The sequence below is a fragment of the Canis lupus genome, chromosome 4, assembly GCF_011100685.1.
Source record: "Canis lupus familiaris isolate Mischka breed German Shepherd chromosome 4, alternate assembly UU_Cfam_GSD_1.0, whole genome shotgun sequence".
NCBI classification, from domain to species: Eukaryota; Metazoa; Chordata; class Mammalia; order Carnivora; family Canidae; genus Canis; species Canis lupus.
The window spans coordinates 53787440-53814720 of record NC_049225.1 but is presented as its reverse complement, the minus strand read 5'-3'; the positions used below and the strand labels follow the sequence as shown (position 1 = coordinate 53814720).

General features: G+C 40.6%; 1 protein-coding gene across 1 annotated transcript in view; it reads left to right on the top strand.

Annotated features, from left to right (window-relative positions):
- The window catches only part of ITK (IL2 inducible T cell kinase), a 63282-nt gene extending 38243 nt beyond the window's left edge, over positions 1–25039 (top strand). Inside the window, exons 8-17 of the mRNA XM_038534925.1 lie at positions 261–315; positions 9133–9215; positions 11374–11507; positions 11895–11969; positions 13884–14055; positions 14433–14649; positions 15593–15657; positions 15740–15858; positions 18827–18984; positions 22556–25039. Of these exons, the coding sequence (XP_038390853.1) occupies positions 261–315; positions 9133–9215; positions 11374–11507; positions 11895–11969; positions 13884–14055; positions 14433–14649; positions 15593–15657; positions 15740–15858; positions 18827–18984; positions 22556–22627 (1150 nt within the window). The 3' untranslated portion in view covers positions 22628–25039. The remainder of the gene's footprint in view (positions 1–260; positions 316–9132; positions 9216–11373; positions 11508–11894; positions 11970–13883; positions 14056–14432; positions 14650–15592; positions 15658–15739; positions 15859–18826; positions 18985–22555) is intronic.
- Positions 25040–27281: the final 2242 nt, after the last annotated feature.

The window sequence follows — 27281 nt, the reverse complement described above, 5'->3', positions numbered from 1 at the left end:
AAGTAGGGAGGATAATATAACGAACCTCCATGTACTCAAAACACAGTTTCAAAAATTACCAATACTTTACCAATTCTGATTCATTTGTTCCCTTCCAATTAAACATTTTATTACCTGGAAATGGTTCGTGCCTTTGTTTTTAAGTTTGAAAGCACTGGTATAGACAGAAAATGACCAAATCATTTTCTAGCATTATCTTTTATAAGTAAATAATAAAAATAATTTAACTGCATTGACATATGACTTTTTCCTGCTTTCAGGTGGTACAATAAGAGTATCAGTCGAGACAAAGCTGAAAAACTTCTTTTAGACACAGTAAGTCTTCTTAACCGACCTTTAGACTTAACACAAATTTTGCTTTTTTTCTTTCCAGCCATGTTGTGCTTTATGCCAACAGTAAATCACATACTGGATTACAGTGGTTTTCATGTCCAGTGAAAATATTCTGGGGATTTATAGAAACAAGCATATATATGATACGATAAGAAACTCAGGGAGGGTCCAAGGCGTTATTAGTGACACACAACTGTCACAACAGGTATAGTGGTCTTTCTGGCTGCGATGGCTGACCCTGGGGAGCCATGGGGCTAGTTTGCCTTGCCTACTTCTCTGACTAGGTCAAGGGTGACTGTGACTTAGATTCTACTGGGTTGGGTTGTGTATCCAGAAGAAATATATCGCTTGTTTTAACTGATTTTTATGCAGCACTTCTCAAGAGCCATGCAGTATGGGTAGCAAGTCTGATCTTGCTCAGGGATGCCAGAATTAAGGGAGAGAGTAATGAGAAGAAGGAAAGCATGGTGTGATGGGAAAAGTACAGGTTCTAGTTCCTGTTCTGTTACCAACACAGTAACTTTCTTCTTCCTGGACCTTAGTTTCTCAATGAATACAAGATGGACATATCCTCAATCAGCGATGATAGTTACCTAGAACTCATACTGTCACCCTTTGCTCCTAATCTTATGTGACACAACTGATCATGGTCCATGGCTTTAGGATCCTCCTCAACATGGTGCTCCAGGCAGCTGCCATCAGTTGATTGGCACTCAAGGTGAACCCTCTCTGTCTAGACCAGAAGGTCATTTGTTGTTCTAGGACAGTGCCTCTCAAATATCTGTATTGATGGATCACTCTTTTTGTGGTTGGTTTTCAATTTCAAATTTGTCACAGACTTACATTTGTAAAATAAATAAAAATGAACTAATTTTTTTCTAATAACTAGAAAAAAATAACGGGGCCAAGACACCAAAAAATGCAAGTTCATTCTTTTACTAGTCTTAGATTCATTAGACAGAAAATTACTCTGATTGCTATAAAAAATTTCTAAATGCTTACTCTCAGTTTCTCTTTTTGTGTGTGGCAGAGCAGCAACAATTTGCCAACTAGCACACATTCACAGATCACACTTTGAGTCCACTGAATATTGCATTTATAGCTCTTTCAGAGAAACCAACTGCATGGAGTTTCTCAGAAAAAGTCCTCCCCAGAGCAATCAATTACTTTACCAGCATATATGCCTAGAGGAGTGATTCTCAGGCCTGTCTGCACATTAGAATCTTCTGGGAAATATTTTTTAAAATACCAGTGCCCAAGCCCCACCCCACATTAAGTCAATCCGAATATCTAGTTGGTAGGATCTTGGCATTAGTAATTCAGAGAAAAATCTCTCCAGGTGAGTCTGATATTCAGACGATGTTAATGACCTGTGCCCAACACTAGCCTTACTGGTGACACCAGTAAACAGTAAGTATGAGTTGACTGAAGCATTAGTCACCCTGTGCCAAAATGTCAACCCTATTCTTGCCATTTTACCATACAACATTTTCCCATTTGGGTTTAAAGATCTTTCTATCTTTAAGAATTTTAAATAAAACTGCAAATCTTTCCTGCACACAATGCAGGTGGGGTGACCAACTCATCCTGGTTTGCCTGGGATGGTCCCAGTTTTAAAACTGAGAGTCCTGTGTCCAGGAATCCCCGCCCCGTTCAGTCCTGGGCAAACTAGGACAGCTGGTCACCCAACCTGGTAGCCAACTATTTGCACAGTGGTTAGGGATGAGCCACAGAGAAGGGAACATGGGACCAGGCCGGGAAGGGAGTGAAAGGCTGTGATGGGAAGGTGGAGGGTTAATGAATAGTGCCAAAGAATAATTCGAAGCAATACAGTTAATTATTAGCATGCTATTTACTTTTCTAGAAAGGGAAACTGGTAACAGATTGATTCATTCTACCAAAGGCAAAAATAGAACTTCTATAAGAGGAAAAGGCTGGGGAGAAGGAAAATCCACAGTCATCCTGGGAACACTGAACTTCATTTTTTTCGGCTAAGTTGCCGTTTAGCAAGCAGCTAGCATAGAGGACAAGGTGAGATGTTCTGCCCTTCGGTAGCTTGTTCTCATCAAAGAGAGCAAGTTCAGTTGTTTATGGATTTCCCAAAAGACTGTGTGTGCTTCCCAGGGAGGGATGCATGAGAGGCAGCCTGTGTTCAGACAGCTGTCTCCGTTAGCAGCGCCCCCCCCCCACTCCACCCCTACCCCCCGGCCGTGGTGTGTGTGCACCATTTCCTTGATTACAATTGCTGGCTCTAAGCTCGAGTACCTTATGATTTTGCTGAGCACAAGACTAAGCCCTTAGGGGTACTTGAGACAGGATCTTTGACCTCTGTAAGCCTTAGACTCTACTGGGAAACAAGACAAACTGAAGAGTGAGGGGATAATCCAAGGTAAACTATGAATATGGGACAGGCTTTCAGTGGCCTCCGAGTTCAGAGAAGACCCTGAGGAGTTCCAAATCTCATGGGGAGGGGGGGTGGGGAGGAATTGAGCTGAGTCATGACAGGACTCTGGTTTCTCCTTGGTTCCACATCAACTCAGCACTTAATTATTTCCTGCAGTCCCCAGGAGACCATGCATTCGAATCACTGTACAACTCTTAGAAATCCAGCATCCCAGTGGGCCCCGCCCCAGACCTGCAGAATCAGAATCTCCAGAGGTAGTTCCTGGGAATCTGTATTTTTTCAAGTCAAACTTGTGTTGTCTGGGCTGCTGACTCAGCTCCCAGTTCCCCAACCTATGTTATTGGACAACATAGTAAAACCTGACTGATTGGAACTAATTGAGAGGATTGCCAAATTAACTTAAAACCTGAATTATAATGAGTTTAAACAAGTATGGTTGTGTTATTTTCAATCGCACATTGGTTAATGAAGTGTCGTTACCCATAGAGCACTTGAAACAGCCCACATGAATGACAAGCTGAGGAGGTTTCCCGTTTTACAGCAGTACTTTGGAGACATTTAAATACACTTTGCCTGCTGGGGCAGTTGAGACATTCTTCCCTGCTAATATTCTGAACTACTTTACCAAATCCTCTTTGCCTCATTAGGTAATAAAAGGGTAAACTTCAGTGATTCCCTGGATTGTCCACTGCTTGAAACAATAGCAGAATTGTTTCCTGGGTGTGTTTAGTATCTCTTTATCTAACAAGTATAAGAACCTTAAAAGGTGGATTGATTCATTTTTATTAACTACGGGTCCTGAGGTACTGCCCCATTCACAGTTCTCCACTAAAATATAAAGACTTTATCTTGTTCCTGTTGCACCTAGATTGTATTTACGGCAAAGCAGTTGCTCAAAAAATATTTGTTGAATGAATGAATACATCAAATGCTTCATAATTTTTTTAAATTAACAGCCATGCTTAAAGAGAACCTGGATGATCATGAGAAGCATTGGGGGATCTTTTTAAAAATGCAAATTCCAAATTCCAGCCCTCACCAGTCAGAACCTCTAGAAATGGCGCCCAGGTGATTCTGAGACTAACCCAAGTTTGGAAACTGCAGAAAAGCATCTCCTACAACGTCCTATCAATTTATCAGATAATATCACCTCTAAGACGCCTGTCATGCTTCCCGTATCCCTGGCCATGGAATATGGTGGCCTGATCTTTGAACCCTCATAGTGCAATGTCATTACTTCTCCAGTGGCACTGTTCTCACACTGCTTTGGGCCTCAGGAGTTTCTCTTCTGTCTTAACCCATTTAGGTAGAGGGTAAATTCCTTGTGAGTAAGTATTCCATACCTTACAGCATTGCACCCTTTGGGTGACCTGAATTTCAGGCAGGAGCCCTACTCTTAGGCATTGGGTTATTATATTTCTATGAGCTAAAAATGACTTAATAATGGGTTTGTATCAAGAGAAGAAAACAACCAACTCCTGAATGTGTCAGAGACATTCTTCTCAAGTGTAATGCCACATGACAGGCTATGAATTATTAGTCTGTCTTTTACAGTAACCTATACCCTGTGTGTTGAGATTACCTTCTGTAGATTCACCTTTAAATCATATGGGCAGAAAAAAGGAAATATACTCCTAGTATGTCAACATATTTCAGATAAAGGCAAACAGTGGAATTAACACCTCCAACAGATGGTATACCATCAAATGTGATAATGATGGCTAATGATAGCCCTAATAGTCCTCATTCTGGTATATTCCAGGAAGGCTTCTATGCACTTTAATTTTCCCAGCAATCTTGCATTTTACAAATGAGGAAACTGAAGCTCATACATTTAATCAGGAAGCAATTGGAATTCACAGAATTATAGGCTCGTAGAGAAAGAATTCTCTTTAAAGATCATCTATGTTACAGAAGAGTAAACTGGGGCCAAATTCAGGGGATGAATCAGTGGCATAGTTCTGGACTAGAAGAGGGGTACATCTATGCACACAGACACAGTTAACAAGGGACTATAGAGTTAAGTTCTAGTCTCCTGTCCCCGTAATCCCCATCCATGTATTTCACCACCTCCATGACCTTTTTTCCCTATTGTTGCCTCTTTGTTTTTCTTTTCTTCTTTTTTTTTTAAGATTTTATTTATTTATTCATGAAAGGTACAGAGAGTGAGGCAGAGACACAGGCAGAGGGAGAAGCAGGCTCTTTGCTGGGAGCCCGATGTGGGACTCAATCCCAGGACCCCAGGATCATGTCCTGAGCCAAAGGCAGATGCTCAACTACTGAGCCACCCAGGCATCCCACCTCTTTTTCTTTTTTTAAGATTTTATTTATTTATTCATGATAGACACAGAGAGAGAGAAAGAAAGGCAGAGACACAGGCAGAGGGAGAAGCAGGCTTCATGCTGGGAGCCCGATGCGGAACTCGATCCCGGGACTCCAGGATCATGCCCTGGGCCAAAGGCAGGCGCTAAACCGCTGAGCCACCCTGGGATCCCCCCACCTCTTTATTTTTCTAGGTGAATTAGTAAAAGGTAAACCGAGACCTCGAAAATGTCCCAAGGGAGTAAGGGCCACCCTTCTGGCTGCCTTGTACTAGTCAGTACCCCTTTGCATGGCAGTCATGTGAGAAAGACCCTTTAAGCTCCAGTGTTCTTGGGGGCTGCAACTTCTTCTGAGCCCCTTGCAGGAAGTAGGCAGTTAGGCACATGCAGTATGCCTTGTTTTCCTCAGAACTCTAGGCCGCCTCAGCCCCAGACCAATTTCCTGTCACCCTCACTGAATGCCACTTAGAGCAACTACAGGGTAGGGAGGTGGGGGAGGAAGAGCTCTGAGCCTCCCATGCTCAGCTGAGCTGACTGCAAACCTTACCACCCCTTTTTCTCACGCCTGTGGATCACTCTTGTTAACAGTTAAGCCCCACTCTGATCACAATTTTTAAAAATAACAATAATAATGGCTTCTTTGGAAGAACAACAATAAAACATTCCTAATTAAATAGAAGAGATATTTGTACTCCCCCCTTTACAGACACTTGATAAACTTCTGGGTTTGTTTTGTTGTTGGTTTTTATGGGGGGTGTTTTGGTCTCTTTCTTCCCCTTTTTGAATAACTTAGATACACAGATAAAATCTTCGTCTACTGAAGTTTTGTTTCTTCCTGCCTTGGGTTTAACCCATCACATTCCAATGAGGGAAGAGAAAAAGCTTCTATATTTGGCAAAGAAGGAAATCTCTGAAGACAAACTATGCTACATGTAATGCATGGACAAATATCACCAACGCGATGTCAAGCAAAAAAAGCCAGACATGGATTCATTATTCACAGTAGCCACAAGGTGGAAACAGCCCAACATCCATCAGCTAATGAATGGTTAATCAAAATGTGGTATGGCCATATGATGGAATATTATTCAGTCATAAAAAGGAATGAAGTACTGATACGCACTACAACTTGGAAAAATCTTGTAAACAACATTCTAAGTGAAAGAAGCCAGGCACAAAAGACCACATATTAATTCTTTCATTTTCACGAAATATCTAGAATAGGCAAACCTATAATACAGAAAGCATACCAATGTGACAGGGGTGCAAATAAAACAGAGGTATATTTGGGGAGTAATGGAAATGTTCTAAGATTAGATTGAGTTGCACAACTCTATAAATTTCCTAAAAATCATTGGATTATACACTCAAACTGGGGGAATTCATGGTATATAAATTATGCCTCAAAAGCTATCTTAAAATCAAATGAACCTAATCTGGGATTTTTTTATGTCACATAGATCACCTTTACTCTAGAAATTAAATAAACTACTGACCCCAAAGGGGGAAAAATCTAATGCTTGGAAAATCAAGTTTTTTTTAAAGGATGATGTGTAAGCAAATGTTAAAAGGGTCTTTAATATTTCAATGGAAAAATAGTTTACATTTATATCTGAGAAAAGGAAAATAAGAATCTGTTTAGCTCTCTTCTGTTCTCACCATGTCTAAGATACTGCACAGAACACTTTGTGGATAATGTGGGAGGCTACCTACAGGCTCAAGATCATATATTGCTCCAGAAAGATTATAATGCATTTTCTTAAATTTAGAAGAAAATTATTATTTTTTTAGAAGAAAATTATTAAATAAAAATTACTAAAATAAATTCTATGTGAACAAAGAACACTAGGACTGTTCAGGATATCTTAGAAAAGAAATATAGCAGCTTTCTGCATTTTCCTTGATTCTTCCCCCATTTTCAGGGAGCAACCTGAGCAGCTCACACTCACAGCCTTGGGATAGGGAGACCATGGCTAAGCAATAAAGACCTGAAGATTCAGGTCTCAGCTTCAAATTTCTTTTTTTCCCCCAGTTTTATCAAGATATAACTGATATATGGCATTTTGTAAGTTTAAGGTGTACGATATAATAATTAGATATATGTATCTATTGCAAAATGATTAATACAATAAGTTTCAAAAAAATACAATAAGTTTCATCACTACATATAGATACAGACTGTTTTCCCTTGTGATGAAAAATTTTAAGATCTTATCTCTTAGCAACTTTCAAATAGAAAATACAATACTGTTAACTGTTGTCATCATCCTGTACATTACTTCCTGTGTCTTACTTACCTTATAACTAGAAGTTTATATCTTTTGGCTCCCTTCATCCAATCCCTCTACCTTCCATCCTCCTCATATTTTCAAAATAGATTCTTAAAATCCCAGAAGAGATAAGAAAATTGTGGAAGTTCCATATTTATGTGATAAATTATAGGCTTGACAAGAATGCACAATGATGTAAGGGCCAATTGTCTCTAGGCACACCCTGCCCCCCACACACACACACAACACACACACCTGCAGGTTTAGGGCCAAGCTAGAGATAGAGGTTATAGTTCTGTGTGAGCTTTCTAACTTATAATCGTTTCTGAGAGATAGAGACAACTCATCAGAACTATTATAAATAAGAGCTACATGTTCAGTTGAATCAATGGAGACCAAACCTGGATGTCTATAAGAATCATATGTCAAGCTTCTAAAAAGTTCAGGAACCAGGGTGCCAGTCTTAGAGATTCTAAGTGTATAGGTGAAGCATGGTTAACTGTTTGTTGTTGTTTTGTTTTGTCTTTTGCTTCAGATTCTTCAGGTGATTGTGATTATCAACAAAGTGTAGGACCCAGGGGTGTAGGGAGTTAGACCAGATCAGTAGTTCTCAACCGGGGTGACTTTCTTCCCCAGGGAACACTTGGCCGTGTCTCACATCCAGTTGATAGAAGCCAGGGATGCTGCTAAATATCCTATAATGCTGATATTCTAGGATTCAAACAATTAGCATAGCCATCTCTGTGTATTGCTTTTACTGTGTATAGATAATCCACTTTGGGGATGGGGGGATAGAGAGGCTTGCATTGTTCTAAATTGTATATACTCTGCTCCATACGCTACCAGTATGTGTGGCTCTCCTATGGAGCTCATGTGTTTCTCCAGCCCTCACTTGTGGTCCTCAGTATGTTGAAGTTAAATAAATCATAGTAATAGCTTTTGCAAATATTGCCAGCACAGATTTACAGCTGGGCAGGAACAGAACATTAGACATGAAGTACTCAAAACAAAGTTAAGATTTTTCAAGTTCCCATCAGGAATGAATATATTGGCTTAGCCATTTGCTTATATTTTTTTCATCAGCGCTGGCAAACTGTCATAGGGGGGTGAAGAGTACATTCTTGGGGTTTTCCCTTCTGTCTACTTCCCTCATGTGACCAGGAACTTCACGGGTTTTCTTTCTCCTTTTGCCCACAGCAAAATCAACACTCTGAAAAGGGTGCTAAAAAGGGCCCAATACATACATTCCCATTAAGGAACAGATGAAGCTTCCAGACCAGAAAGCTTTGTGTCCTTCGAAGGGAACGGAGAAGTGGCTTCTCACATTTGTTGAGTTAGGTGTCATGGAGCAGTAGGGTGAACATAGGCTTTGCTCACATGCCACTTTCAAAGTTCAAGTCCCAGGTCTGCCACTTACTAGTTGTGGTTTGTGAGAAAATCACTTAAGTTCTGTGGCATTCAGTGTCCTCATCAGTTTAACTGAGGATATAAAATCTAGGTTGCAATGTTCTAGTGAGGGTTGGATGACATCTGTAATGAGCCTGCTTCATGGGGAGCTCCAAAAGGGCAGAGCTTGTATTTATCTGTCTTCATTTACCAGAAGCCTCTGATCCATGGTAGGGCCTAAAGAAATATCTGTTGAATGATCAAATGAAATGGTAGTCATTATTGCTGAAAGTCTGCTCTGTACAAAACTGGCCACTGAAAACTGTATTTCCTCCTTTCATAGACAAGAAAGTGGAGCTGGAGGCGTGAGCCTGGTTTCCTAGGATTGCTAACCTTCTGTATCTTCTAACTATCCTAGGGCAAAGAAGGAGCCTTCATGGTACGAGATTCCAGAACTCCAGGAACATATACTGTATCTGTTTTCACCAAAGCCATTGTAAGGTATGGTGCTAGCTCAGCAAAGTGGGGAGAGACAGTCCTGAGGTGGGTGTGAGCAACAAGCCACACACAGCAACATCAGACAGTGAAAGAGGTAGAGACATCACTAGAAATTGTGTACTTTCCCTGATCTCTCTGAGAAAACCAATGCCAGAGACTAACTAACTTGACACAACTCAAGTTATTTTGCTGGAAAATAACAGAGCCAGGTCCAGGTACCAGGTTCTCTTCCAAGTCAGCACCCCTGAGTGCAGAGCTCTAAGGAAATAAAATACTTGGGCTGCATTTGATGAGTTTATAATTTAGCCCACAGAGAATAGATACTTTCAGCCACAAGTGAAAAGATACGTATTTTAGTTCTAGCTCTGCTAATAAAGCTACCTACTATTTATTAAACCCTTATCATGTGCCAGAATTTTACAGACTGTTTCTGATCCTAACAAACTCTGAAGGCAGGAGTTACTGTGCTCCTTCCACATAGGAAACAAAACAAAACAGAAAACAAGGCTAGGGCACCTTGATGGCCCAGTTGGTTAAGTGTCTGCTTTCAGCTCAGGTCATGATCACAGGGTCCTGGGATGAACCCTACATTGAGCTCCCTGCTTAGCTGGGAGCCTACTTCTCCCTCTTCCTCTGCCTGCAGCTTCCCTTGCTTGTTCTCCCTCTTTCTCTCTCTCTCTTTCCTCTCTCTCTCTCTCTCTCTCTCTCTCTCTCTCTCTGTCAAATAAATAAATAAAATATTAAATAAAAGAAAAAACCAAGGTTCAAAGAACCAATGGCACCTTCATGAGATAATGGAGCTCAAGTGGTCAAACCACTGTTCTGCTCCAGCTGGCTGACTACAAGACCCTGCTTGTCTGCCGCTCTGTATCCCAGGTTCCTGCTCTCTGTAAAACAATGTCTAAGAGCCTATCTAGCTCTCAAATTCTCTTCTAATTAAAGAGTAAGTAAGAACAAAGCAGTTTGGCAATGGGCAAAGTCTGGTAAGAATTAAGAGGAAAGAGAAAAATTATTATTAAGGTGTCCTCAGGGAATACTTCTTGGAGAATGAGGACATGAGCAAAATTCAGAGCAAGAGCAAGGTCTACACATGTGGTGGAGAAGAAGGGAGCTGCCCAGGGATGAGAAAGAAGACAATGCACATCACAGAGGGGCCATGCCTTGCCATGGCTGGGGACAGGGAGGAAAGTGACCTGCAGCTCCATGAAATATGATGGAGAAAGAATGAGAAATAAAGTCTATGCTGAGGGTCTCCAAGACCACCTCCATGTTCAGTGACCTACTACCAAAACTCACAGGACTTAGCATATAGTCATATTCAAGGCTAAGACTTATTATAGCAGGAGAATACAAATCAAGGAAGCAAAGGAAAAAGGCACATGGGGCAAAATCCAGAGGAAGTGAAACATGAGCTTCCAAGAATCCTCTCCCAGTGGAGTCATACAGGACTCCATTTAATTCCTCCAGCAACAAGCTTCGACAACAGGGTAAAATGGTGTCTACCAGGGAAGCTCATGAGAGATTCAGTGCCCAAGGTTTTCACTTGGGGGCCGGCCACCTAGGTACCCTCTGCCTAGCACATGGCAAAATTCCAGAGTCCCCAAAGAAAAGCAGCCATTGAACATAAACCACAGTGTTACACAAACAATTTAGGAACAGGGAGCCATCCTTATCAGTTAGAGAATGGTGAAAGCCCTCCCAAAATCCAAGTTCTCAGATGCTAGCCACGGGTCAAATTTGCAAGCAGGCCTTTCTAAAAAAAAGCATTCAGGGCTGCTATGTTAACTCTTTACTCTACAAAGTCACATAAGTATTAAGGGTCCAGTGTTCCCTTATCGTATGCTGACAGTTAGTGAAATCCACACACACAGGAGGAAAGCATGTAGCACACACAAGACCATTACCCACTGCGTGGTTGTAGAAGAAACATCTCCAATCCATCATGGGCCTGGTTCTAACTGGGTCTAGATGCAGCCTCCGAGTCCTTCTTACTATAGCACCCAGGGCTACCCTGTCAAGACTGACACACAAGTTGAAATATACCTGCCATCCTTCTGAGAGGGTAAAAAACAAAGCTAACAGGAATCGGCTACCAGCAGACACTTTTATGTCTAAACATTGCTTGTTAATAATCACTGAATTTATGTTTCATTTGTTTAAGTGAGAACAACCCCTGTATCAAGCACTATCACATTAAAGAAACAAATGACAACCCCAAGCGATATTATGTGGCTGAGAAGTACGTGTTTGACTCCATTCCTCTCCTCATCAATTATCACCAACACAATGGAGCAGGTGAGTTCTAAAGGAAGGGGCCAGCGGGGAACCCTCACAGGGAAACTTGGAGAAAAATGATAAATGTCCTGCCAGGTTCTTCATCTCAGACAAGCTGACCATAAATAATAACTAAATCTACAAATAGGAAACAATGCCAAATATTTGCTCATATTATATATTTTCCATTAGCAAATTCTGCTGTTAGACCCATGGGATTTCACCACGTGCCCATCTGTGTTTATGACTCTTGTTGGAGGGGGTGTAATATCAGTGACTGGGCTTCGGGATTTGTTTTCCAGAATAAAAATAGCTTTCGCATTGGATTATATTTTTCCTGGTGATTGGACTTGAACAGTTGCTACGGTAAAATTCTAACTACTGCCTTTCACTTCGTAATCAACCCAGGTCTGGTCACTAGACTCCGGCACCCAGTTTGTTCTTGGAGGCAGAAAGCACCAGTCACTGCGGGACTGAGATACGGTGAGAGTGCATCCAGCAATGTTATGTATTTGCATTAGTCACATCCCTAAAGGTCTGGGGCAAATTCTATATGGACTTGCCATGTACTTAATTATTCCCCAGGCTTAAAATAACCATTACAACAGGTGCACTGTATATCTGATATGATGTGCACAAAGGAATATTTACAGAGTGTAGTAAGATATATATATATATATATATATATATATATATATATATATATATACACATTTATCAAGGCCAAATGAAGGTTCATTGGTTTTACTTAGGAGTTCATCAGTGACTGTTTATCAAGGACCTACTTTGTACAGAGCACTCTACTATCCACCATTAGAAAAAAATATACTAGAAAATAATGCCTGGGACCATATTCCCATCTATCTTCTAGAACTTCTGTATCATATAAGTTTGCTGTGTATGGTCCATTGCAAGGGCTGGAAGCTGGACGCATTCAGAAAAGTTTGTCTGCCATGACATGGTGTTAATTTTTTTTTCAGTGCCTTTAGGCAAAGCCTAGATACAATCTAGGCTTGCATCTCTAGTGCCACAAGCTTTGTTATTCCCTCATCCTTTGGAACTTCTTCCCTCTGCTTTTTCTGCCTGGAACCTAAAAACATTTGAGTTTGCATCCCCCTAAACTGTGCTTGTCGAGGCTGGAGTATTTTCATTTTGTATCTCCTAAACAGGTGGTTCTCAGACTTCAGTGTACATCTAAGTCATCTGGGATGCTTATTAATAATTTTGGCTCCTGGGAGCACTTGGGTGGCACAATCAGTTAAGCGTTGGACTCTTGGTTTCTGTTGGGTCATGATCTGAGGATCCTGAGATCAAGCCCTACATGGGGCTCTGTGTTCAACGAGGAGGTTGCTTAAGACTCTCTCTCCATGCCCCTCCCTCACCTCCCCTCTAAAAATAAATAAATAAATCTTAAAAAAAAAAAAAAAAAGAATGTTGGCTCTTGGACACTATCTAACACTTACCAAAACACAATCCCTGATAATGGAGTCCTGGAATGTGCCTTTTAAACAAATGCTCTAGGTAATTTTTCCTCAGCTGGTTAGAGACTCATACTTTGAGAAACATTGCTATAGACTCTCCATCCCTAACTGGCACCATATCTGTACATGGCAGGAACTCAATACTACTTTCTGTTCAGTCTCTGCCTCAAAGAGGTAGAAACTGAGCTATTTATGATACAAAACCAAATGCCAGGGAAGGGTAATACCCCTTTAGCCTCCTTATGAAAATAAAGTAATTCTAATAACTGTAGAATCTTAATATATCCATGCTGGATGGGATCGCAGAGATTATTTTATGAGTCTACTTATTTTGTCAGTGTGAAAATTGAGAATCGGATTCCTTTTTTTCGTTTACTGAACATTTCTTGAAAGCCTACCACATGCCAGACTGTGTGCCCCTTGGAATCCACACCTCCTTGCTCCCAATCCCTGCTATGGCCAAGCAGAGTGCTATGGATGCACTTGGTGGATAAATGAATGAGTGAATGAATGAATGAATGAATGATCAGCTCAAATGAAATTTGCCCTATGTGAGAAATAGCAATAAAACATATTTAATCAAGTATAAAAATAGTTGAGACATTACAAGAACACTTTCATTTACTTTCTTTGGATATCTTGATTAATGCCATTTTCCGTCTTTCTTCCGTATAATCTCCTACATACATTTTTCATGGTGTTCAATGCATATCCTATGTTATTATTTGGGGTAGGAAGATAATAATTTTATCTATCCATGATAGGTCTAAGTCTAAAGCTTATACTATTTGCCATCTTTGGGTTATATTAACAATACAGTAACATTCTATCTAGGGTTCTGTATAGTCTCCTTATAGCCCTATACCTCATTATCTATTGCATGCCAGCCCTGGAAAAACTTGTCTCTCTTTTCCAGGGAAATGGGTGATTGATCCCACTGAGCTCACTTTTGTGCAGGAGATTGGCAGTGGACAGTTTGGGCTGGTGCATCTTGGCTACTGGCTTAACAAGGACAAGGTGGCCATCAAAACCATTCAAGAAGGGGCTATGTCAGAAGAGGACTTCATAGAGGAGGCTGAAGTCATGATGTGAGTGGTCAAATCAAGAGTACACAAAGACATCTTGGGGAGGATGTTCTGTGCTGTGTTCCTTAAATACCATTTTGATGTCATGTTACACCACTTTGCTGCTCAAATCTAGTGATGGGTTAAATGGCATGGAGAACAAAATGAAACTCCTCACTATGGTCTACAAGACCTGTCATGGTCTTGCCCTGTCCACTCCCCAGTCTTATCCCCCCCGATCTCTCCTCTGGTCCAAGATGCGCCAGCCACACTGGCCTCCATTTGTCCTTGCACATACCATCTGACTCCTCTCTATCTTTCAGGTTATTTTTGTTTGGGGAGGGAATGCATTTTTGTAAGACTGAGTTTAGACCATCTCACCCCTTGCCTTTTTCCTCCAGGAAACTCTCTCACCCCAAACTGGTCCAGCTGTATGGGGTATGCCTAGAGCAAGCTCCCATCTGCCTGGTGTTTGAGTTCATGGAACACGGCTGCCTGTCAGATTATCTTCGCAACCAGCGGGGACTCTTTGCTGCAGAAACCCTACTGGGCATGTGCCTGGATGTGTGTGAAGGCATGGCCTACTTGGAGGAGGCATGTGTCATCCACAGAGACCTGGTAAGAGGATGCAGGGCACACATCTACAAGTCCGGGAGGAAGGGGTACATCCCACTGAAATGTAGAGCTACCCATACTGGGAATATGTTGATACATAACAAGTCACAGACATCTCCTGTCCACTCTCAACTTCTTCCTTCTTCCACCCACTTGGGGATATCCTAGTAGGACTCAGTCAGTGTTAATCCCAGCCTTAATCCCAGAGGATAACTTGTATCCTCTGAATCTGAATTTAAACTCTTCCAAAATGAAGCTTACAGCCTCTCCTTAACCTTTCTGTGCCTTTGTTTCCTCGTAGTAAAATGAGGGAAATGGACAAGCACAATTTTTCTCAAACTATTATTCAAGGACCTTCCACAATCACATTGGGAGGTGCTAAAACCATCCTCAGAATCTCTCTGGAGGTCAGAGCTCAGGATATTCATTTTAACATATCCCCCTTGGGAATTGTAGCCACATTTAAAATGTGAAAAAAGGAGTGGGTTTTTTTTATCACTTAGGGTTCTTTCAGTGGACAATTCTGTGATACTAATTAGGGATTAGGTACTCTTCCTATTGAGGAATAGTTTTAAGAGGACTAGTACCTTAAAACATTCTTATTTTTGTCGTGACATTTTCTTTATATCATCCCTAACATTAACATTTCCTATTGCATCAGGTTGCATTAGAGCACACCATTGGTTAGATAACACCATGGATTTCTCTTCAAATAAGATCTCAGGAATGAAGCTAAAAGACCAAACCTACTTATACTGATAAGAGATCTTACACATTAACTCTTTAGTTCACTTCTGGGAACTAGTGAAGTTTAATTCACATCTGTAAAGCCCTCGTACAGCAGCACATAGAAACCCAAAAGACTGAGATTATTATAGGAGACTCCTTGTATTGATTATTCACCAATAGTTTTCCCTTCCCTTTTGTTTGCCTGTCTCTACTCCAGGCTGCCAGAAATTGTTTAGTGGGAGAAAACCAAGTCATCAAGGTGTCCGACTTTGGGATGACAAGGTAATACAGGCATGTGGTGCCCACAAAGGAATGGGACTCAGGCCCCCAGATCATTCAGACATTCTTTCTCCACTCTACCCAGGTTTGTCCTTGATGATCAATACACCAGTTCCACAGGCACCAAGTTCCCGGTGAAGTGGGCATCCCCAGAAGTCTTCTCCTTCAGTCGCTATAGCAGCAAGTCAGATGTGTGGTCATTTGGTAAGTGTCACCCTGGCCCCACACCCACATGATTTGGGACTTCCACCCAGCTGTTTTATTTGTTCAAATCCAAGCAACCCTGCTTGCCCAGGACTGGGTGGTAAGAGCATCCCACTCATAGTCTGTGTATGATAATGGCTCTGAAGAGGATGATGAAGCATTCATTATTGCATTCATTCTTGGAGATCTTTGAAATGGGGGTTAAAATGAGAATGGAAACAGATGCTGGTGACAGCTTTTGTAAGATCAAAAGCTAAAGGAGTCAGGAGATTAAAATATGAGTTCCTTGAGGACCAGGAGAATATTTTGTTCAAAATTCTATTCCCACATTTAACCCTCAATAAATATCCTACTCATCTATTCAACAATAATTTATCAAGCACCTACTATAAGCTAGGGCTAGTCTAGGTCCTCACAATGCAGTGGTGCATAGGATAGGAAAGACTCCTACTCTCTTGGACATAAATTAGGGAGAGATAGATAGTAATCACATAAATAAGCTAATAGATATGTAAATAAGACAAAATCACATAGTGATAAGTAAGTGCTATGAATAAAACAGTAATGGAAAAAACAGTAATGGGATAGAACGTGATTGGGATGAAGTGTCTGTTTTAAATAGCATGGTCTGGGAAGGCCTCTCCAAAGAGGTAACCCTTGAGCACAAATCTGAATGATGAGAGAAAGTCATCCCTATTTGAAGATCCAGGGAACAGTGTCTCTGACCAAAAAACCAGCAAATATAAAAATTTGGTGTGTCCAAAGAAAGGAGGGGTACTGTCTCAGTGAGAGAACAGTAGACAATGAAATTGGCTTGGTATTGTCCTTCCTGAAGGTAAGGACTTGAGTCTGAAAGTCAAGAAAATCTGCAATTTCTAGATGTAGGCCGGTTTGTTTGCTAGTTGTGAACTTCATCATTCACTGTGCTGCATTCACCATTTCTTTTAGGTGTGCTGATGTGGGAAGTCTTCAGTGAAAGCAAAATCCCGTATTCCATGATAAGGAATTAGAATTTCTAATAAGTGCAAATGGGCATGCATAAAAGGCAGAATGAAAGATGTTGGTGTGGCAGAAAGCTACCAAATATTCTTGCTGGATTTGTCATATCATCCCAAGCCATAGTTTGTGTGTATTAACCTATACACAAAAATACACTGGACAACCTCTTTGATTTTGATTATAAGAAGGGTTATACTTTGGAAAGGAATGAGTTGGAGTTTGATTTTGCCAAGTGTATTGACTAAGTGTAGAAACCAGGGAAAAGCTGACTAAATCTCTTCAGAGAATTAGTTTTGAAGTCTCCCCCATCATTTTAGAATAGCCATTTTGGACAACTGAGTAATTCGTGAATTTCTAGTTCTTCTGAGCTATTCCTTAAAACAGCTTCCCTATCTGACAGACCTAGCTAAGATTTTGTTATTCAAAATTAAGATACAGAATGAACTTGGAAGAAATAAAACTGTACCAGAGAATCTCAGAAGATTCTTTTTTCCCCAAGTATGTGTATAATGAGGAAAGGTATGCCTGATGTGTGGCCACTCTCTATGGCTGATGCAGCTGGTCACACTGCACCAAGCCGGGTGTCCCATAACAAGATGTTTGCACTCATGGCCACTTTGTCACATTTACCTGCTAATTCTGCATAAGGCTTATTCTGACACAGATGGCCAGCTTGGGAATTTTCTATTGTATCATATAATTAGAGAGTTGAGCTACAGTCCGTCCCTGCCTAAGGTGTGCCCCCTGAAGTGTTCAAAAAGGAGACTGACCATTGGAAGCAAGGTTGGGAGGGAGAGATAACAGGAGTGGCAAACCTGAGAAACAGAAACCTGGATGGTCTGGGAGCTTGATGCCTGCCTCAAGGCCATTGAGCTTTGTCATGCATTTTAAGAATTTTGCCCTAATTAACTGTGCTATTTTAAGCAAGTCAAGTAAGCTCTTTGGGCCTTACTCAGTTTCCAATCAATGCATTACAAGGTTTGCATGAAAGAAATGGTTTTCAAATGAGCTTTGAACAGCAGACCTCAATTTTCCAAAGAAATCTCACTAGAACTTCTGGCAACCTGGGGAGCTGATCAGTCTTATTTACAGGCAGTTTCCAAATTCCAAAAACTCCAGAGGCAAGTCTGAGGATCCCTTAGAAATCCTGATCCAGAGGTCGGGGCCAGGGCCTGGGGTCTGCCATTTCAACAAACTTCTGAGGTGATTTTTATTCAGTTGTTTGGGGAATCATACTTTGGAAAACTCTGCCCTAAGAACCTCTGAAATAGGCTTTGAAAACCACTGAACGAGGTGATCTGCAAGCTCTCTTCCCACTCTGACATCCTATGAATACATTAGTACATAATAAAATTGGGTGTGACATTTCTGCTGAAGACAGAAGAGGAAAGGGGATTAAATCACAGGTCAAAAATAGACACCCCGGAGATGTGTTTTGCTCTGTCTACACAGTACTTTAAAAAATCAAATTGCATTTCTATTTCTAAGCTCTCAATTTGTGACTCCTTTTAAAAAAATCAGAAAATGTGGCAATCCCGAACCCTCATCCCCATATGCCCTATGGTGGCTGGAGCTAAATCATAGCTGTTATCTGAAGATGGAACTTGACCCTCCAGTTCTCCAGAAACCCCCTAATCCCCATTAAGACACATCTTATCCACCCCATCCATTTACATGATGTGTAGACCTTTGAGTTTACATCCCTTGCAACTTTTAGTAGTAGCATTTGAGTTAGATATTAAAAAAAGGGCTGAGTTTAAAAGTTCCTCACCACAAGCAAGATTGGGAAATCTCTGTTCTTTAGAAATAGTACAGGCCTAATAAGCCTCAGGTGGCTTGGTATTGTCCTTCCTAAAGGTAAGGACGTGAATCTGAAAGTCAAGGAATCTGCAATTTATAGATGTAGGCTGGTTTGTTTGCTAGTTGTGAACTTCATCATTCACTGTGCTGCATTCCCCATTTCTTTTAGGTGTGCTAATGTGGGAAGTCTTCAGTGAAGGCAAAATCCCGTATGAAAATAGAAGCAACTCAGAAGTGGTGGAAGACATCACTACTGGATTTCGCTTATACAAGCCCCGGCTGGCCTCCTCGAATATCTACCAGATAATGAATCATTGCTGGAAAGAGGTCAGTAAAGGAAGTGGTTTCCCCCTACCTTGTAATCTACAACTCTAGGGTCTGTCTCCTTCCCTAGAGAAAGGAACCCTCTTAGAGGATGAGGAAGCGGGTGTTACTAAAGTATATTAACAAGAAAATGGCTTTGAGTGTCTACTAACAAAAGAGGTTACCCAACCCTAAAAGAGCTGGCAGCGACCTTAAATATTATTTGACTTGCAATAGAATGTCACAAGCCATCAACACACTGTTAGAAAGGAAGAGGGGGTAAGACCAATGTCAATATGTCAGTTTTCTGAGATAAAAACACTTATAACATCAACAAACCATCAAGTATACGTGAAAGTTCTAGAAGTTGGTGAGCAGAAGTTCACTTGTGGTATGAAACAATGAAAATGACTTAATTCGGGTTCATTTTATTTATTCAACAATTCAGATTGAGAAGCCAATTACTTTGCCCTCCCAGATGCCTCAGTCATCCCATCCTATGGGGGGCAGGCTATATCTTAAGCCACATCAGTGTAAGTCTTAATGTCCTTTGGTGAATTAGGAAATTTTAAACTTCAAATTCAATTGAAAGTTGCTGAATAGAGAATGAACACAAATTCAGATTGTTGAGAGTGACAAGTGGAATTGAAGAAGTATAGGATACTTGGGCTTTGTCTCCACTTTAGTACTTCTTAGGGATTAATCTCTTGGACAATCTCTGAACCTCCTTTTTCTTACTAGTAAGAGAATGAAATAATGCTTGATCTGTAAATTCCTAGAGCCTTTGTATTCAGAAACAAAGAAACAGTGAAGACATAAAGAAGAGAGAAAAACAAACCCAGTCCACTTCACAAGGATTAAATACTATAATAATCATGATAGCTGAATTTACTTAGCACCTTCCCTTTTTAAAAACTCTTTCACTGATTTTTAAGTGAATAGACTTTATTGTTTAGAGCTTTAGATTCACAGAAAAAAATGAGCAAATAGTACAGAGAGTTCCCATAGCCCCTCCTCCCCTATTAATAACATTTTGCATTGGTGTGGTACATTTGTTACAATTAATCACCATTATTGATACATTATTATTAATTAAAGTTCATGGTTTATTTATTTTTTTAAAGATTATTTATTTATTCATGAGAGACAGACAGAGAGACGCAGAGACACAGGCAGAGGGAGAAGCAGGCTCCATGCAGGGAGCCCGACATGGGATTCGATCCCAGGTCTCCAGGATCAGGCCCTGGGCCAAAGGTGGCGCTAAACTGCTGAGCAACCAGACTGCCCAAAGTTCATGGTTTACATTAAGGTTCATTCTTTGTGTTGTACAGCTCTGTGAGATTTGACAAATACATAATACCATGTGCTTACCATTATAGTATCATACGGAATATTTTCACTGCCCTAATATCCACCGTGCTTCACCTATTTACCATTCCCTCTCTCTCCAAAACCCTGGCAACTATTGATCTTCTTATTGTTCAAGTTTTGCCTTTCCCATAGTGTCATATAGTTGGAATCATATAGTATGTAGCCTTTTCAGATTTGCTTCTTTTACTTAGTTTTTACTTAAAACTCTTCCATGTCTTTTCATGGCTTAATAACTCATTTCTTTTTATCACTGAACAATATTCCATTGTATGGATGTACCACAGTTTGGCTATCTATTCACCTACTGAAGGACGTCTTGATCACTTGCAGTTTTGGCAACTGTAAATAAAGGCTACTATAAATATCTGTGTGCATGTTTTTGTATGAACATAAATTTTCAGCTCAACTGGGTAAATACCTAGGAGTGTGATTGCTGGATCATATGAAAACACCACATTTAACTTTGTTTTTTTTTTTTGTTTTTTTTTTTCACATTTAACTTTGAAGGAAACTTTTAGACTCTCTTCCAAAGTGGCCGGTACCATTTTGCATTCCCATCAGCAATGAGAATTCCTGCTGTTCCATATCCTCAGCAGCATTTAATGTTATCAAGTGTTTGGGGTTTTAACCCTTCTAATAGGTATACAGTGGTAGCTTTTTGTTTACAATTCTCTAATGACATATAATGTGGAGCATCTTTTCATATGTTTATTTTCCGTTTGTATATCTGCTTTAATGAGGTGTCTATTGAGATCTTTTGCCCATTTTTCAATCAGGTTATTTGTTTTCTTGCTTGAGTTTGAAGAGGTCTTTGTCCTTTATCAAATATGTGTTTTGAAGATATTTTCTCCAGCCTGTGGTTTATCTTTTCTCTCTCTTAATAATGTCTTTTACAGAGCAGATGTTTTTAGTTTTAACAAAGCTCAACATCAATTTTTTCTTTTAGGAATCATGCTTTTGGTGTTGTAACTAAAAATCTATTACTGAACCCAAGGTTGCCCAGATTTTCTCCTGTGTTATCTTCAAGAAGTTTTCTAAGTTTTGCATTTTACATTTAGGTCTCTGACCCATTTTGAGTTCATTTTTGTGAAGGCTATAAGTTCTGTGTCTAGGGTCATTATACTGCATATGGCTGCCTAATTGTTCCAGCACTGTTGTTAAAAAACAACAACACTGTCCCACAAATGGCCTTTGCTCCTTTTTCAAAGATAAGTTGACTATATTGAGTCTATTTCCAGGCTCTCAACTCTGTTCCATCAATCTATCTGCCTCTTCTTTCACCAATACCACATTGTCTTCATTACTGTAGCTTTATAGTAAGTCTTGAAGTTGGGTAGTGTCAGTCCTCCAACTTTGTTCCTCTTCAGTATTATGTTGCCTATTCTGAATCTTTTTCCATGTAAACTTCTGAGTAAGTTTGTCAATATCTACAAAATAATTTTCTGGGATTCAAAAAAAAAATAATTTTCTGGGATTCTGAGTGTGATTGTGTTGAATCTATAGATTAAGTTGAAAAGGAATGACATCTTAATAATATAAAGTCTTCCCATTGTTGAATATGAAATATCTCCATTTATTTGGATCTTCTTTGAGTTCTTTCCTTAAAACTTTGTATTTTTCCTAATACATATTTTGTGAGATTTATACCTAAGTATTTCCTTTTTTGCTGCTATTTAGCACTTATTTTATGACATATTTTTAATTCATGACTTTATTTAATTCTCGCAACCGTCTTATAAGATAGAGACTATCATTATCCCCATTTAACAGACAACAAAACTGAGATTCAAACAAGTTAAGTAACCTGCTCAAAGTCACACAGCTGAGTGGGAAATCTTAGATTCAAAAGTAGGCCATATGGGCAGTTCCGGTGGCCCAGCGGTTTAGCGCCGCCTTCAGCCCAGGGTGTGATCCTGGAGACCCGGTATCAAGTCCCACGTCAGGCTCCCTACATGGAGCTTGCTTCTCCCTCTACCCCTCTCTCTCTCTCTCTCTGTCATGAATAAATAAAATCTTTAAAAAAACAAAACAAAACAAAAAACAAAAGTAGTCCATATGATTCCAGAATACCTGCTGTTAACAACTTTTACATCATGGCCTCTAATAATATATATGGAAGCATATTTAAGAATCCTCAGAGGGCTATTAAATTCTGGTTTGCTTTGTTATTAACTATGACACATAAGGACAAGGAACTCACAGAGTTCTTTTCTTCCCTCTCTAGAAACCAGAGGACCGGCCACCTTTCTGCAGACTCTTGAGTCAACTGGCTGAAATTGCAGAATCGGGACTTTAGCAGAGACTCAGCACGAGGCATGGGCTGCAGATCCTGAATGGGGGAAGCAAATTCTCCCTTCATAGAGCATTAAAAGCTGCCACCAGCCCAGAACTCCTCAGAGGCAGCTGGCCTGTGGCGTCAGTCCCTAAGCCACCACAGAGGCAGCACCCTGACAGAGGCTGGCACCTGGCCACCAGCAGAAGGCTCAGCCCCTGAATCGGGAGTGAGGCCAGAGCAGCAGCAATGCCTTTACCCTCCTCCCAGCCTCTCATCTTGTGTGGTTTGCAAACCTCAATCTGATAGCTTTCAGACAACATTTCTTGCACTTCTTAGAGAAAAGGAGGGACATGGTAGGACTGTGGTTGCTTATTTTTATTTCCAACATGGATCTAAAGTTTATGGTCAAGGGATTTTTACTTGGCCCCACAATACAGAATCCCAGGATATGGGGCAAGAGAAATGACGAGTGTGATGCTTTTTCAAGGAGAACTGGTGAATTAATTAAGGTCAGAAAGAGCGACTCAGCCGTTGTGATGCTGTCAGCCACAGCTTCCTGCCGTAGAGGATGATGGAACAGCTGCTCACACATGAGGCCAGATATTCTGAGAAGCAGCTTTATGAGATTTTACTCATTGAGCACACTGCCACCTCCCTCCGTGAAGGGGCATGATGGACTGGGGTGAACAATTTGGATCCCGTGGTTGGAGGTGGCATCTGCCCAGAAAGAGGGTATCAGATGGTAGGGTGTCAACTGGTACAGAGAAAGGCCTTAGGTTGATACCACCCTGATGCCCACTTTCAGTACCAAGCTGGGCAGGTGACGGTCCCTTTCCTCTGCACAGAATGCTTCACAGCTATCCTGGGAGAAGATGATCGCTTCTGAACACTGGCTCCTACTGGGACTCAGCCATGGATTCTTCTGACCTTTAGGTTTAGTTCCCTCTCTGCACTCTTCCACCCTCATCAGCAGAGGGCAGCACTATGCCGGGCAGAGTGGCCTTGCAGAGATCCCGAAAGGTTCTTTAAGCCCTAGGAATTTGCAACTTTAAGACAACGCTTCAAGTCTCTGAAAGTCTAGGAGAGGAATGAAGGGTCTGTTCTCGCTCCAACCATCTGGATGGAAACTGAGTCAAGCACTGAGTGGGGTGCTTCCAAGATGCACAAGGCAGCCTGTGGTCGATTGAGCACTGAAATATGCAAGGTGAATATGTACTGAGCTACGGGCCTTATCTGCAGAATTTTATTTCATCCTGAGTTCACACCAACCCCATGAGAAAGTATCCTTATTTCCATTTTACAGATGATAAACCTGAGGCTTTAAAAAGCCAAGACAGCTCCCCTAAGTGACAGAGTTGTCTGTGACCAATGCAGTTTCTGTATTTCTATTCAACACTGCCTCCTACTGAGGGTGAAAGGGGTTGCAGAGGAGGTAAATAACAGCTGGGGGAGACCTAGAAAGCGAATTAAAGAAGTCAACCACCAAGTAACGTTTCTCCCACATAGACCATTATGGCTGGCTGTGTAGCCCTCCAACTTGGAATAGGATCTTCTTTTTCCCATCTGGCTCCTCATCTTTGTCAGAGGATGGAGTTACTCGGTTAATTAACCCTTTGAATCACCCACCCCTCCAGAGTCATATTGCATGAAGCCATTTATAGGTGAGCTAAGGCAGTTTTGGAAGATCCTCCTGCAGGTGTATAAATGCTTCCTTTAATTATCATTTTGGCTTTGAGCCAGCTGCAGTATTCTTGGACATTTTGTGGAGAAGGGTATTCCCCGGTGTAAGAGAGATTTCATTTTCCTACAATGTTCAGATAAAATTTTAGAGAGATTCTTAGATGGTGTTGCTATTAGTTCTATCTAAATCGTGTGATATTTTGACCAGCTGAAGATTCCAATGCATAACTTTTAACTATAATTATTGTGAAACTGGTTGTCTCAAGATATCATTGTATCAAATGTATCATTCAAAAGGTGATCTGATTCAACATATCCTAAATCATCCCTGTTTACTTTCTGGCATTTTGTACATTCTCTTGTGGAACCTTTAATTAGAGATGCTTTCTGGAACATCCAGTCTAAAAGGAAAACATCAAAATTGATTGATTTCTGTGGCTTGGTTTCAAAACTTGCCCCTTGCATGGTATTATTGTGTTCAAGCTCAGATTCATGGGGGACATAACTGAACATGTTAACTCCTCAGTGTCCTATCCTGCAAAATGGGCTTCCTGCCTGTTTTTTTCTACTCCATTCACAGTTTGAAAATGGTATCATGTGTTCCCAGGGAATTCCCTTATACAAGGTTTTGGTTCTAGATGCAATTTATAGATTTTGCATTTTGTACCTTTTAAGACTATTTATATTTGGATGTAATGAATATTTATTAGTGTACAGTGATTGCTAGTATTCACAATAAAAATGTTACAAATATCTCTAACTGTTGGGGTGACTGGGTGACGGGCACTGAGGGGGGCACTTGGCGGGATGAGCACTGCGTGTTATACTATATGTTGGCAAATTGAACTCAAATAAAAAATCTCTAACCATTTATAAAGCATGTATAGTTAAAAGTTGGGTCTAGCAAATAAAGCTGTATGCTTTAATAAATACAGTATATATGGCCTGGGTTCCATATTTGCCCAAATGTCAAACAACCAAAAATTTTCCTTAAATAAAAATGATTACATGGCTTCATGTTCCAAAGTAAGGACTATATATCATGCAACATTTGTTCAACAAGTAAATATCAAATGCTTCCTGTGTTCCTATGAGACACTGTGCTGAGAGCTATGGAAACAAAGATGAAAAAAGCACAGTCTTTATTTTCTAGAAACTCCAGGTAAGTCATACAAAAAGGCAGACATATCAACAAGTAAAATTATAATCCAGCAATTAGAGCAACAACAGAAATATAGGCAAAGAGGAGAAGAGCTCAGAAAAAGTAATAAAATCTCTCAGAGGAAGGGAAACATCAGGAAAAACTTCCTAGAACCTTACTACTCAAAGTGTGGTCCCCAGACCAGCAACAGCAATATGATCACCTTATGAGAAATGTGAATTCTCTGACTTCATACCAAGACTCAGTGATTGAGAATCTGCATTTTCACGATCCTAAGCGCATTAAAGTTTGAGAAGTACTGTCAGAGCATATAATGTCTGACTCAGTTTTGAAGATGAACTATGGGTTTTCTTAGGAAGTAACTGGGCAGAAATAAAAGAAATGCTTTCCGGGTAGAAGGATAGAGGAAACAAAATGTATGGGGAGGCTATGATCAGTTTATCCTGCTGGAGCTAAGTTTCAGAGATGGGTGTGAGGCGTTGACAAGGGTAAGGATGATAGAAAGGGTTAGGCAAATTGAAACTGAAGCTGTAAATCTTTGATAAAGACTGTATTTTAAAAAGACAATAAATATGGGAACTCTACCTATAGATAGAAAAGATGTCATGGAGCAAGGAGTGAAGGTCAAATTTGTGTTTAAAAATACATTTTGGCAGCAGTATAGTGAGTGGATTTGGGAAATGCAAAGCTGGTGGAAAAGAAGCCAATGTGAAGATGATTTTTTGCCTTGTTCCGAGTACCAGGTTATTGTTCATATTCATTCACTGTCATCTGCTGTGTGGGTGACATGTAGAAATTGTAATTCAGAGTTCTTCAGTCACAGTTGGACAGCAATGAATAGCTGTTCCCCTGCCTCTTAAAATCCCAGTAAAATAAAGGCTGGCTTATATTTTTGGTGTGTGGAGCTTTCCCTGTACCTTTTAGTTTACCAAAAGCCCACATGCACTGCAGGAGCCAGTTCACGCACCAGAGGACCATTAGGCAAAAGTGAAAAAACGTGTGGCTTCTACACAGTCTTTTGTGGGACTCCCTTCAGCGCTTGACTCCCACTGGGAAATGACCCAGATATGAAACTCCTAAAGCGGTTGGATGAACAGTTCTGCTTCTCAGAGCATTTATCTCGCAGACCCTACTCTTCCTGGAATCTCCCAACACACAAGTCCACCACTTTGAGGAAGAGGCAGAAAATAATCTGGTAAGCAAGATGGGCAGTGTGTGTGTGTGTGTGTGTGTGTGTGTCTTAATGACTATGAAACTCCAAGTCATGATGTGTAGTTGGCTTGTGGGATCACAGAATCATACAGTCACTATTAGAAGGAGTTTTAGAGATCATTTATTTACTAATAATGTACTAATAATAGTTACCAATTCATCTGACATTGCCTGGCCCTGTGTCAGGTGTACAAGATGAATAAGATATCTTATCAGCTAGAGACCAAATACTTCACACTCAAATTAAGATAGTTCGAGGAGGACTTATTTACGAAAGGATTATTTAAGAGAGTGTGGGTCAGGTTTAGGAGAACCACAGAAAGTAGTAGAGAGGAAAATAACAGCCAAGGAGCAGTTACCACCTGGAGGCCTGAAGAGGCAGGATGCGGAATGCTCATTTGAATGTGAAAGCTGAGAGTCACCTGGCAAATGTCTCCTTGAGAGAATGTCACAAGGAGGAAGCCAGAGGAATAAATATGCTGAACCCGCTCTCCCCCCTTACTCCATTAACTGCTGGGGCTTCTCTTGGCCAAACCCAACTGGAAGCCAGAGGACAAAGAAACTGTAGCAGGGTGGTCCACAGAGGTAAGTCAGAGGGGAGAGAGCAGGGTGCAAAGGGCG